Source organism: Epinephelus moara, chromosome 22, assembly GCF_006386435.1.
Source record: "Epinephelus moara isolate mb chromosome 22, YSFRI_EMoa_1.0, whole genome shotgun sequence".
Taxonomy (NCBI): Eukaryota; Metazoa; Chordata; class Actinopteri; order Perciformes; family Serranidae; genus Epinephelus; species Epinephelus moara.
Genome location: NC_065527.1, coordinates 4647054 through 4665074, shown reverse-complemented (window position 1 = coordinate 4665074; position 18021 = coordinate 4647054). Strand labels below are relative to the sequence as shown.

At 41.1% G+C, this 18021-nt stretch overlaps 1 protein-coding gene across 2 annotated transcripts in view; it reads left to right on the top strand.

The window, feature by feature from the left end:
• The first annotated feature begins 2988 nt into the window (after window positions 1-2988).
• The window catches only part of ctdp1 (CTD (carboxy-terminal domain, RNA polymerase II, polypeptide A) phosphatase, subunit 1), a 107211-nt gene continuing 92178 nt past the window's right edge, over window positions 2989-18021 (top strand). The window contains exons 1-7 of one of the 2 annotated variants that reach the window (XM_050035423.1): window positions 2989-3803; window positions 5312-5395; window positions 6242-6335; window positions 8119-8247; window positions 9462-9612; window positions 10336-10426; window positions 14041-14207. In XM_050035423.1, coding sequence (XP_049891380.1) covers window positions 3508-3803; window positions 5312-5395; window positions 6242-6335; window positions 8119-8247; window positions 9462-9612; window positions 10336-10426; window positions 14041-14207 — 1012 coding nt within the window. In that variant the 5' untranslated portion in view covers window positions 2989-3507. The remainder of the gene's footprint in view (window positions 3804-5311; window positions 5396-6241; window positions 6336-8118; window positions 8248-9461; window positions 9613-10335; window positions 10427-14040; window positions 14208-18021) is intronic. The other variant, XM_050035422.1, reaches the window with a different exon arrangement.

Genomic DNA, 18021 nt, shown 5'->3' with positions numbered 1-18021 from the left:
TAGCTGTTGCAGTTAATTGCACTACACTGTTTTCTTTTACTTTTTTTCTCCTCTCTCCTTCACATCTTGCATGTTGTCTGGGCGCAACAGTCCAAGCTCAACAGTCCAAAATGGCGGCAGCGCCCCTAGTGGCTGTTGGCAGAAATTCAACGCAGCTTCGTTTGCCTTGAATAGAGGGGCCCAATTCCAATCCGATCCCTTACAGACTCACTGATTTAGAGGCGCGTTCATGTGAAGTGCGTGAGTGTGTGAGGGCTGTCCCATTGTCAGATTGTCAAGTCAGTGAGTCAGTGAGTGAGCCCTTTATGCCCCCTTACCGTAGGTCAGCATCGATGCGGACTTACGGTCAGGAAATTACCCACAGTTCATAGCGTTGTGATGTCAAATACAGGGGTTGCCCTTGGAACACCAGAAGTGTTATAAAAAAAAAACGAAAACATGGTCGGCAGATATGCAAACGGTAACGTTATGGAAGGAGAGCGAAAAAAACAGATAGATAAACAATGAAACATTACATTAACAAGGATTTAAGATGGAACATAAACACACATGAAGTCAGAGGAATACCAGTGGTTATATTCCACACACAAAGAATATATATCTATCTATATATATATATGTATATGTATATATATATTCTTTGTGTGTGGAATATATGCTGACAATAACCGATAAACGATCACGCCCAGAGCCGCCAGTGTCAACAACATTTTGAAGAGAGGGGGATAAGTGCTGTCCCATTCCTATTTGTAGCATCCGGAGCCCTTTCAGACTCTCACACTCAATCACTTACAGCTGACGTCAGTTAAGTCAGTGAGGGCTCAGGGCTTGAGTCTTTAGGGGCCGGATTGGAATTGGGTCATATAGGGCAAAGAACATGGATACCAAGAGGCGAAGCTCAATAGAACGCCCCATAGCAACAAATTCCCCCATGGTTTCGTCCTACCGCNTGAGTCTTTAGGGACCGGATTGGAATTGGGCCAGGCTCTGGCCTCAGCCAATCAACGTTTGTGATGTCATCAAAGAGCGCCCTGCAAAATATATTTAAAACCATAGACATATATATATATATATATACATATATATATGTCTATGCTTAAAACTGCTGTGCAAAGAGGCACAAATTACAAATTGAGACCCAACCTGAAAGTTTTACTTTAGTTTACACTAGTCTGCTACTACAGACATTAAAATATATATTTGCTTTTTAGATTAATTGTTAGTATTTTGCTACCATGGAAATAAGCTCACATTAGCTTGCAAAGGGGAGCTAACAGTTAGCATGCTAGGACGCTAGCTGCTAAGTATTAACTCCTTGATCATAACAGAATGCTCTAACGTTAACTTTCATTCCTGCTCATTTTAGAAAGGTTACTGCAAGGAAATCTTTGTTTGGACTGTCAAAAGGACAGTGAGTCATAGATGTTTGTGTCTGGCTGCTAAAGTTAGTGGGCTAGCTGTAGGGCGCTAGCTTTTGCATTCTAGCAGATTGGTTCCCCATAAGCTTCACTTTAATTCTGCTATACTTTATGTCACTGGGCACAATCCTGGGGGAAAAAAGCTACAGTTGGCGGGCTAGCACGCTTACGCTAGAATGCAGATGTTAGCATGCTAATGCTAGTGCGCTACAGCTAGCCCACTAACTTTCACTTTATTATTAAACATTTATTTATTTAACATTACGGCCGTAGAAATAAAATGACTGTCATTCTATTTTTATATATTAGTTTAAACTATAGACCGTTTCAAACCGGACAACATAAACATTCTAAATGGGTCCCTTTGTATTTCCTGTTTGAATGTATGTTAATGCAGAAGCTGACAGGAAGTAAACGGGGACCAAAGTTGTTGCCCTAGCAACAAAATAGCAATGAAACAGTCCATAACTAATAAACTAAACTAAACACAACTAAACTATTTTTATGGTCACTGCCGAAGTGCTCTTGAGTAAAGTACTACACCCCCAGCTGCTGTGTGTATATGACAGCAGAGTAAAAAAATTGAGTTTCCCCTCCAGGATCACTACTGTATATCCTCTGATGACATGAGACATTAGTGTAGTCTTATTTCTGTGTTACATCATCTTACATCAAGTCGGTCTCTGTGGGCGACACTGTCCTCATTTCAAGCTTTGTGGAAAGTCAAACAAAGACGTAATCAAGTGAAGAGTTAGGGTGGCTGAAGTGGAATTTGTAATTATGACCAAATTTTGTTGGGATTTAATTTGATAAAATGAGACTGTGTTACAAAATGTTGCAGTTTCTTCCATTTGTATGTAAATTGTTTCCAGTGTACAATTTTTTTATTTCTTTGAAAAATCTATTTTTCTTATTGAACAGTAATTATTTACAAACAATGAGGCATTATATATAACCACAAATACACTTAACATACAAGACACATTAGGAAGGAAAGATGAATTATAAGATAACATAAGGAACAAGGTGTAGAAAAGACAGGAAAAAAATAAAAAAAAAGTTAAATAAAATTCACTTTAATTCAGTAGAACTGGAAAGGAAATTTTTGTGCCTTAAAAAGCTTCAGTTACAGTCACACAATATACAGAAACAACAATTAATTAATTAAAAAGAAAGTATTTAATATCAGTCAAATGATTCAATATATATAAGATATAAAGTAAACCAGAGCCTAATAGAGTAACATAGAAGTCAGATAAGTACAAGAGTTACTAAATATGAACTAAAATGATGAAAAAATGCAGACTGCTCCTGATAATCAATGTTATATTGTTTATGATATAATACTGAGAAGTAGTGTTGCACGAGTTTGAGAAAATGATATTGCACCACATTGATAAATGATCATGATACTGAAAAGTAACATTGCACATGACAATAAATAAATAAATTGAATTTGAATGTGAAAATTGAACTCTACTTAAAATTTATTTTTCGTCTATTATTATTATTAGTATTATTATTATCTTTAGGCTATATGTTTTTACCAATTTTTTCTGATAAGTGTCAAGCTCAATACATGTAGCACAGGACGTAACCGGAAACGTAGATTGGCCTTTAAAATAAAAGTTGTAAAATTACTGACACAATAACAAACAGATGCGGACAATATCCATAACAGGAAGCACTCAAAAATAAATAAAGATAAACTGAACAGATTAGATATTTAGTGAAACTGTAGTTATTAAAATGTTTTAATAAACCCCAATGGCGCTAGTGTTTCGTTAGGTATTTTATTTTGAAACAAATGTGGAGGACTTGTTTTCATGTCGCTGGCTGCACGCGCCACCGGATGCTGTAGCGACCCGTGTCGCTGCAGTGTTGCGCTTTCCTGTTTACGGGCGGGAAGAGCGAACGTAGCTGACTGGAAGCTACTGTGTTTAAATCGGCAGCACATTTGTTTTAATTCTCCTCGATGCCCACGCTCGGCAGGATCTACTGATACACGGGGCACCGCGAGGTCTAGTGGAAACCTTTTACGTGGACCGTTGCTGAAAACTAAAGGGATATTTTGGAGCGTACACGGCAGATGGAGGATCCTCCTGGAGATTCTGGCGATGGTGGCGCGGGTGCAGCAGCGGAGGGCCCCGCGGTGCAGGTGGCAGATATCTGCTGGCCGAGCACGGCTCTCCCGCTGCGGCTCCTGGAGTGGAAAGTCAAACCCGGGACTCTTGTGAACGTGGACTCCGTGCTGGCACTGTGTGCTCCCATAGCCCAGGAGAAGGGGGCAGAGGCTGCCAAGCTGCCAGAGAGGAAGGTGAAATCGGACCGTGCTGGAGTAGTCAAGGAGCTATGCTGTCAACTTGGACAAGTCATACCTCCAGGGTGAGTCACTCTGCTGGCTATAGCTAGCAAGTGTTTACTGACCTGCCCCCTGCCCGGACAGGCTACAGGCAACATGTCAGCTGTAGTTTTGGTACTGCTTTGCCAGCTACTTACTTCACCCGCAGTGAAACGTTAGCTAGCTAACGAGCTAACATTGCTATAAGTGCTAACTGAACGTTAGCTTGTTTGCTAGCTGTACTCGAACCACCACTCACAGCAGTTACTCGCACCAGCGTCAAGTCAGTCAGTAAACAAGGGAAGTTTGAAGCAGAACCTTCAAAATAAAAGTGTATCCACTGATATAGTTTGTTTCTGAGCATTTTCAGTAGTTTAAATCCTAGTGAAAATGAAAACAAATCGTTAGCAACATTTTAGAAAACGTTTTGCAAAGTCTTACTCGTAATGTAGATACATTTGCAATCATTCGTACAGGCAAAAACATGTTTACGCTTTTATTTTGAAGGCGCGACCACGAGAAGTTGTCTCGTTTCATTTGCATTGACGCAGCCGTCCGTCGCATGCATGTAGTGTGTACAAGCTGTGTAGGTTGACAGGTAGAGGTCTGGCCCCAGGCTGCTGCTGTTTCCTCTAAATTTGAACCGCACATTTTAAACACCTGCTCGCCTTTTGTTACAGAGGAACAACAGATATATGTTCCAGCAGCTTCTTAGCACACATTTTAAACCATTCCTCTGATATCAGTGAACATTTACACCTCTGATTGGAAACTTTAAATCATTTGCTGTCACGCCCGTCAGACATGAAGTTGTGTTGCCTTCAGGTGCTCTCTGTAAACTCCCGCTCCTGACTTTGGAAACCAGCGCTGCTTGTTGTGACAGCAGAGTGACCTCAGTAATATCAAAACTGCAATATGCAATTGCAATGTTTAAGTGTAGGTACAAGTATCGATTTTAAAACTTTATAAAAATTATCAACATTGCCAATACAAATGAAACCTTTGGTAGTCTACTAGAATGATTAAATCAATCGCTTATTCAGTCCACTAAATGCATTTTGCTGCAATAAAAATAATCAAAGTGAGAAACATTATCTTTAAATCTATATCTCATTAAATAAAATAACATAACTAACGGTTGTAAAAAGGTAATGCATCGAAATATATCATGATACATGTCATCAAAATACTCAGCAAATCACAGTAATAATGTATAATGTATGTTATATATCATGACTTAGGAGACGTGATAATATCGTATCATGGGGCCTCTTGTGATTCCCACACAGACATGTGTAGTTGAATGGATTACAACTTGTTCTTTACGTCACACCCAACATCTGTGACTCCCTTAAAGCAAATAAGTCACACATAGTTTTAAGGGCCACAGCTCATCAGTGGGGTCCATGTGCTATAGCATGTAACGTCTAGTAAACTTCATTTATACCGAGGCCTTGCATGCCACGAAGCGAATGTTCTTTAATGAGTAAATGATGCGCCGTTACTGAAACATAGGTATAGTTTACTCTAACATTTGTTTTCTCTCTTGCAGGGGCGTCATCGTCAGAATAGAGGAATGCAGCCATCCAATAGTAATGAAAGGTTTATGTGCTGAATGTGGCCAGGACCTGACTCAGTAAGGACATGCACACACTGTCACTTTTTATACTCTTAACAGAAACACGTATGTTGTCATTTTCCTGTTAATTGTTAGGATGATATCTGTTCTGTTCACCCTCTGTCTCTGACCCTCACACCCAAAAGAATGTCAAAGTTAGGTAAAGTCACCTGACATCTTCCGACATGGCTCAGTGAAGAGCGAATGTAGAGCTGATTAATTACTGATTTCTTTAAAGGTGTTACATTGCAGTGCCTCAAAGCTGACAAATAACTGTGTATCTGACCTGGAGTAGTAGAGTCTGTATTTTTTGATACCATCAGATGGCACCAGAGATCAGACAGAGAGAGCCGAGTGCAACTCAGGTCATAAACCAAGTGTTCACAGCCTGCACTCTCCCTGCTGTGTTGCTCAGATGAAGGTGTAAAATTTACAACTGTGAGTTACAAGCCAAGACATTCGAGATGTGTTGCAGATTTATGTAGCTCACAGACACAGGATGGTAGTGTGTGGTATTATTGCGATGAAGCTGTTTTACAGGTTTTGCTTGAAAGGTACATGAAAAGTTATTTTGCCCGTCACCACCAAGGGAAGAGGATACGTGATAAAAATACCTGCTGGCGCTGAAATGTTACACAGCAGGGTCTTGCATCATGGCATTTGATCACATGTGTTGACAGACAAAAATATGATGAGTGTGCCAACAGTAAACTGAATCACTTGCTAACTGTTGTATTTTCTTCGCTAAGTCGTTTGTGAGCGCTGCTATTCTTCTGAGTCACAATATGTTCAAGGACCTATGAGATGCACAAATCACAAAATGCATGACTCCCACTCTTTTTTTTTTTTCCCTTCCTTTCTCAGGCTGCAGAGCACAAACGGGAACCAGCAAACTCCCATCTCCACAGCAACCGTCTCCATGGTGCACAGTGTCCCTGAGCTGATGGTCAGCTCAGAGGTGAGTCATATGATGGAGATGCATGGAAGACTGGGCTAGTAGGGCAGAGATACTTTACATTCATGCCGTTATGAGATCTGTGTGTGCACGTATTGCTATTTGAAGGCCTCAGTCGCTGACATATTTTCCAAGATATTCAATTTGGACTGTTGTTGAGTATTTTGCATCTTCAAATGTGAGAAGATGTAACAAATGCTCAGCGTTTCTTTGGGAGAATTTCATACTTGTCAAAATAATTGCGATTAATAATTTTATCCCAGTGTTCAACAAAGCATACTTAAGACTCTTAAAATGGCAGTAAAACATTCCTGAATCATTTCTTTTCCATTTCTCAGGGAGCAATATTTTTATTTCCTCACAGATAGGAGGACAAACATCTTTTAAGTGAACGGCCTTGAGAGTGAAAAACAAACTAACACTCTCCAAAAGCCAGGCTTTTCATCTTTAGCATCATATCTTTTTCGTTCTAAAATATGCCGATGCTTGATTAAGATCTTTTACATTTTTTACGAGTCTTTCTTATTGTTAGTTGCATCGCAGTTTCTTTGGGTGCTGCTGGGCACGATATTCACTATTATCCTGATAATGGAAAACCACTACGATATTGTGATCGTGATAAAATCGTGTATCGTCCCCTCCCTATTTAGAACACATAACTCTCAGGTAATGCATTTTTTCGCCCCTGATCCGAGTTGTTTAATACTGAGTCCCAATCCATTGCTTCTGTTTACCTAGATAATACAGCTGCACAATATAGTACCTGTCAGTGAGGGGTGTAACCTGACGTGCTTGACAGCTGAATAGCTACGCAGTACATACAGAAAAAGATAATCCCTGCATCCGAGCTGTTCCTTAATGTGTAATGAGTACTCTTCACCGTGTGTTGCTTCGGTGCAGCCTTTGCCTGAGTTGCCTGATGAACTTTGTTCCGTTTGAGTGTTTATTTTTGTTTTCTGTGCATGTTTTGTGCGATGACATTAATATTTTACTCTTATTGGCTGTTTGCTCGCGGGGATTTTGTTGCACTTGCAGTACAGCCACGCACCACAGCTGACAACGAAGCAAAATGCAAGATACACTCTCACACTGAGCTGAAATGAAACGAGTGCACATGAGTAACATGAATAGAAAGATTTGCATTTTGCGTTTGCCATGGGAGGGACAGACAGCAGAGAGACAGAGAGTTGACAGCGGCCGCATTCTGTGTGGCTTTGCATGAAGCTTCGCAAGTAAAACACCTGTGTGACAGCTGACGTGAAACAAATAATCAGATTGGGGTCTATATAGCTCGGTATAGCCGATCCCGATTTGTTAAATAATGCCATGATCACCTCAAAACTGGTCTCTGATATTTGTGAGTCTGTTTAAGTCCAAGTCTCTGGAACTTATGTAGTAACTCATTAAGGAAAATATTTGACCATAACAAAAATGGATGACTGTCAGTATACTGTTTTCCCCCCCCAAAAAATATCAAGGCCAGTGCCTCCTCATAGACCGCATACTGAATTTGTATTCCTGGCCTTGTTAAATTCAGTCCTTTAAAAATTACCCTGTTAGGACAGTTACAAAACAGGACACACATAAAGAGGGAAAAACTGTTCACAAAGCTCGAAAGAATCAAAAGATGTGAGCCTAAAACTTCTAACGCTGAAATGTTGGTAATAAAAACTTTATTAATAGATAATCATATATGGAAAAAAACGCCCTGAGGTCACTGAGAAACAAAGTGGTGGTTGATGAGGTTTTGTGATACTCCATTCTTTGTCTTTTTTCACTCCAACAGCAAGCAGAGCAGCTGGGCAGAGAAGACCAGCAGAGACTCCACCGAAACAAAAAGCTGGTCCTGATGGTGGATCTGGACCAGACCCTGATTCACACCACTGAGCAGCACTGCCAGCGAATGTCCAACAAGGTACTATTCCATCATATCACTGTTTTCTACTGTCATCACTGTGATTGATCGAGAGGCAACCTCAGTGTCTGTGACTGAGTTTCATATTCTGTCCCTAAATATATTCAGTTTATGTTTAAGACTGGGGAATAAGGAAGCGGAACAGAACTGTATCATACACACAGTGATTCCATACTGCATAACACTCTGTGTTATAGATTGAAAATCAATAACTGGATGTCTTTGTTTGTCCAAATGACCTCAGTCTCCTCGGAAAGTAATGAGCTGTTGTACCTCCTACAAATGTGCCACTCCAGTATAAAGTAGCGTTAGCACAGATGCCCAAATACTGCTACGTTTGTTGGCACGTTACCATCAACAAAAATAAGGGGAACAAGGTAAAACCTCTGTCCTTGTGTACAGTTCAGACAACACGGGGATGCACTTGTAAAGTAACTGCATTATAGCAGTGGTTCCCAACTGTTGGGTCACAAGTCCATTCTGAATGCATCGCAAGTGACTTGTAAACATGTCAAGTTTATAAGCAACACACTTTATTTTTAAGTACAGTGAATTTCTGGCACGTAGCTTTTATTTTGAAGTGCTGTTTCCTGCTGCAGAGTGAGGAGAAATGGACAGCTTCTTGAAAGAGACAGCAAACTAGCTTGACAACGTGGCCAAATGCAAGTATGATGCTGAACGTATTAAACTATGTGGACCTTGAGCTAATGATGAAGGAGAAATCTGGACCCTGTGGCTGCACCAGATGGAAACCACTGCTTTTATAGTGCTACAGGTAGTCAAAAACTTCATGAGCTTCATGAATCTGAATGTATTTCACTCCACCTTCCAGTGGCCTTAACTATAAACGCTTTGGGTTTTCTGACAAACAACACATCAGATGAAGTAGTTCTGCTCCAGTAGAATAAATCTGTGTGAGTTTATGTCAAACAGGAAGTGGATGGATTCAGGATTATTCTGCTGGGCCAGATCAAAGGGCTGTCTGCCAGTATAATGGCAAAGCCTCTGTAGAAATGACTGTTATTAGTACATGCTGTAATCTGCACACATGGGTCAGGGTCTCTCTTTGTTTACCTTTATAAACAAAATCTAGTCGTAGGCTCCTGAAAGTACTTTGCTTTGCAGTTTTCAGCCTTTCATCATTGTTTTACTGAAGTCCTGTTTCTTCTTTTAAGAGCAGATGTTGAGAACTAAACCTGTGTTATTTCCTCCAGGGCATTTTCCACTTCCAGCTCGGGCGAGGAGAGCCGATGCTCCACACGCGGCTGCGCCCACACTGCAAGGCTTTCCTGGAGAAAATCGCCAAACTCTATGAGTTGCACGTCTTCACGTTCGGGAGCCGCCTTTATGCACACACCATTGCTGGTAATGGACTCATTCGCACTTTACTGCAAATTATAAGTACTGATTTTATTCATCCACACTGACATCAGAGTGTTGCAGCATTCAAAGACAGTGTGGGGAAACTGTTGGTCTCTGACTTGTATTGCCTGATTGTGTCCATAAGAGGGAGGTGTCTGCTCGTGTTTTCTGTTTCAGGTCACTGTTGTGCATCTAATGTGTCTTTGCAAGCAGCAGGGGTGCCACATTTTAAAATGCATCTTCAGCCAGTTAATGTTTTGCATTAACACTTTGTAACCTGCCAAACTTGCAGGTACACTTGACGACCCCTCACTTTCCTGCCCAGTTTTAGTTTTTTGGCTGCGAGCTGAGTGATGTTTCTTCCTAGATGAAAATATTTCACTTCATGATTCAAGGCTGCCTTATATTGAAGTGTAGGCAGTGTGTTTATATGCTGTCTTTTTGGTATTCAGGCTGCAATCTTTCATCATACTGTATTTAATAGAGGCAGCCTCAGTCCAAGTACTGTTCTGCCTCCATATGATGAATGTTTAATGCATTTTGAATTGGATTTTACTACTGTTGGCCCTGATGCAGGGAGGTCGGCGTGTTTCAGAGCAGTGCTCCAGCTATTGACAGCTGCTGTGGTGGTTGAAGGAGACTCTGACCCGGCTGTCTTATGCAGTCAGGGATCGAATTGGCATTCAAATATGCATCTTTTTAATCTTTAATCTTTCGTTTTTTTAGGCTTTCTGGATCCAGAAAAGAAGCTTTTCTCTCATCGGATTCTCTCCAGAGATGAATGCATCGACCCTTTCTCCAAGACGGGGAATCTTAGGTGGGTAAACGAATGGTTAACAGTGCAGTCTGTGATCTCCCTGTACCTGTCCTGTCTCTCTGGATATTATTTTACTGTTTTGTTTTAAAGCACAAAGAGACAGTTTCCTTATTGCACAGATAAAACTTTCAATATGTCTCACAGGAGCAGTATGTGTACCTCCCATTTCGATACTATCCCGATACCTAGGTGCAGATTTGATTTGTTTTGGGATTCTACAAATATTGCAATTTAATATTCCAATTTTAAAGCGATTTTTGTTTGCGTTTTAAACACTAGACCATGAAAATGTCTTTCTGACTGTTATTTCAGCAGCATCATATGACATAGCAAAGTGGTAAATAAACTAATATCTGTTCTTATGGCCTTATTGTTGTTAACAGTTTCATTACGGTGAAGCATTTTGTGACCTCGCTCTGTGAAAGGTGCTATATTAAATGCACTTTACTTCCTTATTAAAATGTCCATGTGCCAGAGACATTTAGCCAACCCTGCACTGTTTCCCAAACATGGATGTGTTTGCGATGGCTGCTGTAAGATCAACATTGACCACCACATATTGAATTTCTATTGTTTAGTAGCTATAATAGGTAAAATTATTCCATTGTAGAGCAGCATGCAGCGCATTGTTTCACTCTGCCCCTCGTCCAGCTCTCTGTCTCTCTGATCAGACCACAAACAAAACAAGAATTAGGTAGCTCCTGCACCCAGTGATCCTTCAATCTCACTCCACGCTTCTAGGAGAGTGTTCGCTTGGAACAGAGTAGGCGGAAGTTCTGGAGTAGGACCTTCAGTAGCATCTGAAGTAGTGTTGTCACAATACTGCAATTTCTAACGTCGATACAATTCCTTGAAAAATATCTATTTGTTGCTGTTTTCAATACCACAGGAAATTAAATTAAAAGGGCATAAAATTTAACATTATTAAAATATGAATATAACAAGACTTTAACATCAAACCATTGAGTTATCCTTTCTCGGTTAGGACTTTACTTAGAACTATACTGTAGTAAACTTTAACAATAATTAAAACCTTTGTACGTTAACAATATTCATTTTGCAGTAGTGCAGACTTTCGACATCTCCTAAGATTGTCACACATTTATAAGGCAATAAAGTTGAAGAAAAAACCCCCAAAACAGTGCCAAACAGCCTACATGCAACCGGAGCGAATAAGACAAGTGGTTAGAAGACAGCACCGTGAGTGATTGAAAGGAGGCGGGGCTATGGGGGCACTGCAAAGGTGTGTGTCATCTTGCTATTAGGAGAACAAAAAAGTGTGTGACAGTAGTGTTGTTGCTGTCAGAAAATTTTGAAAACCGCTTAAAATATTCAGAATCGATTTGTGTCGATAAATCAGTATTTTTGACAACACTAGGCAGCAGCAACTCAAATTCATCTGGCCGGGGTTCACTGTGGGCCGGGTCTAGGGCCCTATTTAGATGGTCTAAAACGCAAAGCGCCAGGCGTGCGGCGCATGGGCGTGTCCCAGTCACTTGCTAGTTAGACAGCGCGTTTTCAGACTGTGCGCCATGGCGGAGAGTCTAAAAGGGTTGGACTTACTCTGTGAATTAGTCATGGGTGTGTTTTGGGCATATTATCCAATAAGCCAATCAGAGTGTCACCTCTCATTCCCTTTAAAAGTGGCGCGATTGGAGCGCACGGCGGAGAGCTAGTTAGATGGCGGACCTACCAACTGGAAAGAGTGAGCGTTTTACAGCTGAGGAGACGATAAATGTATCTCTATATCGACTGTCCCGTCACATCTGATGACAGATCAAAGGGGATTGGCACCGTTTGGCACGTTTGGCACATAATGGAAACCCAACCTGATTTGATTAACACAGCTGCAATCTAGTAAGTTCACATCCCTCTCAGCCAACCACAAACAGCCACAGCATCAGATAGGGAGTATATATTCAGCATCTGTCATCTTAGAAAAGTCAAAAGAAAAGAAACAGAGTGAGACTGCGAGAGAGAAAGAGAGCGCACGCGCACAAGAGAACCGCTGTCAACAAATTGTAAGTTATTCAATTTTATTTTAACCCGGGGGGTTAGAGAGCCCAGCTCCCTCTCCAGCATCCGGAATCTCCCCGCCTGAAGGTGCAGGAAGGGCTGGTCCCGTGGCTGCACCCGGGCCCGTCTGGTCTGGCTGCACGCGGGCTGCGGAGCTTCCCCCGGGTGCCCCAGGCTGTGCGGCGGGCTGTGCGGCCGCTGTGCATCCTCCTCCTCCTCCTCCTGACAAGATGATCTTCAGTTTTACGTTCTAAAAGCTTTTTTTTTTTTTTTACATATACATTTGTACTTGTAGGGCTATAAGTTTACGTTTTTAGTTCACAGAAGCTGGTTATTGTTGTGTTTATGTAAAAATAAAGTTTATGAAACGTTTTCACATCTTTGATTTTGTGATTTACATGCCAAAATGATCACAATTCATTTGGGAAAGACAAGTTCATTTTACAGGTTATGCATCATCAGCCCGTGGAGGTCTGCTCGCAGTTCCGTATATTCAGACACTGCGAGCATGGACCTCCCGGATTATGATGATCATTGTTACTGCGATTAGATCATTCTGATTAATGACTGACCATTAAGACGTGTTTCTGATAAATATTGTAATGTGCACAATAATAACCTTTCACATTGTAATCATATTTTTATTTGTTATCTTTTGCATATGTGTGGCTGCTCCGTGTGTGTCTGAGCAGAGTGCATGCGTGCTGTGCACCCACCTAGAGACGCATATTACTAACTTGTTTAACAGTGAAATACTGCGCCGTTGACTTTAGACCAGGTTTTTGTTGGTTACTGGCGCATTTGCTTTTTACGTCATCTAACTAGCAACGGGCCGTGACTGTGCCTGACCACTCCTCATTTTTAGACCAACACACCCAGAGGAGCGCAAGTTCATTTGCTAATTAGATGACGGGGGCGCAAGGTGTGAAAATGACAACTGCGCCTGCATCTAAATAGCAATGACACTTGCGACATGGATTATGCGCCCTCCGCCATCTGCTTTAGACCATCTAAATAGGGCCCATAATGTGTGTGACAGCAGCAACAGAAAGTTTGCAGGTCCAAACTTGCGTTTGCGTTTGAGCTGGGCTGGCTTAAATTGGAGTTGCTATTCAAGTGACTATGTGACCTTCTACTTTCACGCTTAACCTGCCCCATCTAATAAAGACAAAAAAGCCATAAAAATAATAATCATGGCACTTAAGTGAGGCTGCAAGGCATCTATGGGATAGTTGGTGGACGAGCCACACCGCCTGTTGGCAGCAGTGAATTCACCCAAATCATTTCTTAGCTTCTTCAACTGTTTTTATTGTGGACGATCTGTCAGTGACTGTAGACGAGCACAAAGAGTGGAGCTCTGATTCTCTCTCCGTGTCACCAATGAATGGTTGTTCATGACATCTTGCAAATAACAGAGGTAGACTGTTGGTGCAAGCTTGCTATTTTGATTTATAGCAAAACACTATCTGTCACTGCAATATCACTACAGCCAAAGAGATAAATAACAGCCTCACACTGTTTATCTCTGGAAAAGCCTCTGTCAAAAAGCTCAGCAGTTTTTGCGAGAGTCATGTTTTTTTCTATTCTTCTTCTGACAGGAATCTTTTCCCTTGCGGTGATTCCATGGTCTCCATAATCGACGACCGAGAGGACGTGTGGAAGTTTGCACCTAACCTTATCACTGTGAAGAAATACATCTACTTCCAGGGCACAGGGGACATCAACGCTCCCCCTGGATCACGGGAAGCTCAGATGGCAAAGAAAGGTACGCTGCCCACGCATCTTTGATAACATGAAGCACTTGTAGGAAGATCGTGTAACGACAAAGTTGCTGACGGTTTATGCAACACTGAGGGTCAAAGTGACAAGAACGCACTGTCCTGTGAGTAGTTTCCAGTTCTGTGCACATTCCCATGAGAGAGGCACTTTTAGCTGAAGTTTAACAAGTCAGTGCTGTGGCTTCACTGATCTTGGGCTGCTCGTACAGAGTCGTAGTGCTCATGCTGAATGTTACACAATCCAGCACTTAGTTGGGAATAGAGGGAAAGAGTTTACTGTGCTGACACTGACACTCAGCACTAAGTGAATTGCCATAGGAGGACCAATTCTGTTAAAGGTGTTTACAAATTCAATGCAGTTTATGAAGTTTTAATTGGTGATGGATGAGGACCACACTTACAAGTTATTTTTAACAGCAATGCCCTTAAAAAATTTCCACTAGGGGTAGGCAATATGGCCCCAAAATAGAATGATATGTCAGGGTATTTTTGCGATAACGATGTTCTTGACGATATGACAAATTAGTAAAAGAATATTTTATTATTGATTTAAGACCATAGAGTCATATTGTTTGATACCATGGCCACTGAGTAGTCCCTATTCTGATTGGCTGTCAGGTGAGGTAGTAACCATCCAGTAAAACCAGACACCTGTGACACAGCTCCAAAGTTAATGTACCAGTATTAAACTGGAGGTAAGGACAACAGCAGTGAGGTTTCAATTATTCAGAGCTATGAATGAAAGTGAAACCAATGAAACATAACAGATAAATAACACTGCAGCGTCTCAGTGACAGCCACACTAATTTCTTTTCATCACAGTATTTGCGCTCTGAACATCCAAATGAAAAAACAGTAGGAGGAGGAAACGTAGGATTTTTTTCATTAGCAGAGTTAACTTTGGTGCAGCCTGAGAGCTGCACGAGAAATGCGAGTAGAAGCAAACGAGCCTCCACTTCATGCTGGGTGGCTCTCGTGGCCAGTCAGCACTGAAAGTGTTTTCAGAAGCATTTTTGACGCCCGTCACTCGTGTGCCTACGGAGCAGATATGCTTCCATTTCATTAAATTTATCAATCCACTTAGGGATGGGCATTTTAAGTAACTTCCATATTTGAGTATTTCAATTAAAGTTTTGTAGTGTACTCAAATACTTGCTAAAAAAAAAAAAAATCAATGTAACAAGAGGAATGGGCGACGCGGTGGTGCAGATGTTAGCAATGTTGCCTCACAGCAAGAGGGTTTGTAGTTCAAACCTGGGGTGGGGGAGCCCTTGTAGAGCCCTTGGTGTTACACTTAAGCCAAAACTGCTGAACTCTGTCCTATTAATAAGTGCAAGGTAGCGTTAGCCCATCACTGTTAGTGTGTGCAGGCAGATTCTCACCGACTGTTCCTTGGTGCTGAGCTCACACTCCAGCAGCAGCAGTCACATGATTAACAGAGAGAGCGACAGCAGAGCAATAGGGTGCTGAGCGAAGAAAGACACACAGATTTTACTCATTTCAAATAGTTAAACAAAGTCACATTCCCATGTGGGATTTTGGGCAGAAATTCCTCTATACACTGGACGAGTACTCGAGTACTCATGCCCATCTGCACAATCAAAACTGACTCAGTAAGAGGCAAGTCTCACAGAGACCCCACCACATTTTAATGCTTCCAGTCTATTTTTGTTGTGTTTAGTGAGGCTTAATCTGCCTAGGCAGCTATTAAAATCAAACAAATATCCTGTTGTGTTTGTGTCTTGAACTTATTAATCATATCTAGATTCCCCGCACTCGCTGTAGGGGGCAAGGGAGTAAAATCAGTGAATCAATACATAAAAACACTGTTGATTTCTTCCCATGGAGCCGACATGAAAACTATTTTGGTTCAGTAAATCTCTGCAGGCAGTCAGGTTAGTGATGTCCACTCCAGCTCCCCAAGAGCTGCTGTTCATAGACATTTTTGGAAGACAGAGTCAATGTTGATTAAGGGACAGGATGCTTCCCTGATGCGTACGTCTCATATCCAGTGGAGATTTCCATCCTTTGCAGTCATGGAACATAGAACTTGAAATCTGTTAAACAAGCAGCAAAATCTGAAGATAGACGACCTGTGAATCGGTTTTCTTACTTGACACAGTTCTGTTGTATAAATACAGGATTCTAAACAAATTGTATTTCAATGGTCAAAAATGAGTTAATGCAGTTTTTGTTTTACATGTGATAAGACATATTCTTAAGGCCAGGCATACGGACCAAATAGAAATCAGAATAACATCCCTAGCACTTGAACTGGCAGTATATTGGGCACATGATAACTCCATTAGGTTCCTTGGTGATATCTTTTATCAAAAGGAGTCACCCAGGCCAGACCCACATGATAAATAGTCATCAACACTGCATTCATGTGCAGCATTAGGAGCCTACACACCTCTATTCACCAACCTCACCATGAATCAAACGTACCTGTCAATGACAAGGACAGGCTGTCTTTAAGGGCTCTGATACTTCACCTCAGTATGTCCCTCTGTGTCGAACTCATAAAGGGACTCCTCTCAAAGACACAGTGTTATCCTCTTTATTATCACAACAGGAAAAGCTGCTTGGAGCCAGCCAGTGTGTCTCCTTGGGGACTTTTGTAGGAACCCCTCATTTACACCCACTCTCTGGCTGTCACATCAATTAGCGATAACTCCTGGTTGTCCTGATCCCATGTTACAGCAGCTGCCAGGCTCAACAATGGCCTTTACATCGTTGATAAATTGGGAAAGAATACAGAGTTCGTTATGTGGTTAAAACACAAGCTCCAGTTTGCCCAAAGCAGATTTGAACTCTTTTTGTTCATCAAGCAACTCTCCTGCTGCTTTGCAGGTCAAATAGGTAAAGTGGACATGTTTCAATAATGTCTATCACATGAACAACATACACACATTTACATGAAGGATTTGACCAAATCAGCAGTTCTCCTGATGGCATTAATATTATTTACAGTTGCAGTTGTATTGCTAGAACAAATACATTATGAAATAAAAATACCAGTTCATGAATTAATTCTGTGGAGTTTTGAAATTATTAAAAAGAATATATATTTTTTAATTTTTGATGTTGTTGTCGGGAGGTGCAGCTTTACATAGGACCAAATATGCTCATTTTTAGGTTCATATTTGTATTCATGGTTACTACAAGAAGATGTTTTCAGGCTGTAAAGGTCAAAAAACAGTTTATTTTCCTCACTGTCTGAGCAGGAATGCCTGTTTTCACCCTCTGTCTGAGACACCCTGTTTTAACACCTGTTTCTTTCAGCCCCCCTCCCGAAAAAGCCCAGTCTGCTCTGATTGATCAGCATAGCCAGGTCTTTCACATCTTGGCGTCTTAGTGGTACGTTCTACCGTGAAAAAAAATAACAGATTAAGCTTCAAAACACAACCAGACATGTTCCAGCAGGAATATAATTTGAAATCGGGTATAAATTAATAACATCAGCAACCAAGATTATATGTTTCCCTGTCGTTAGCATGTAGCTACATGTAGCATTGTATTGGCAACCATTGAATAACTGTGTTTAGCGGCACTTTCTCCCATTTAAAATTAACAAGTAAAGCCTCTAAACACAACCGGACATGTTCCAGCAGGAATATGATCTGAAATTGGGGAGAAATTAACAATACTGGCAACCAAGATTGCATGTTTCCTGACGTTAGCATGTAGCTACATGTAGCATTGTGCTTGCAGGCATTTTCTCCAATAAAAATGAACAATAAAAGCTTCTAAAGTTGTCTTCTATGTTCCAGCGGGAATATGATCTGAATTTGGGGTCAG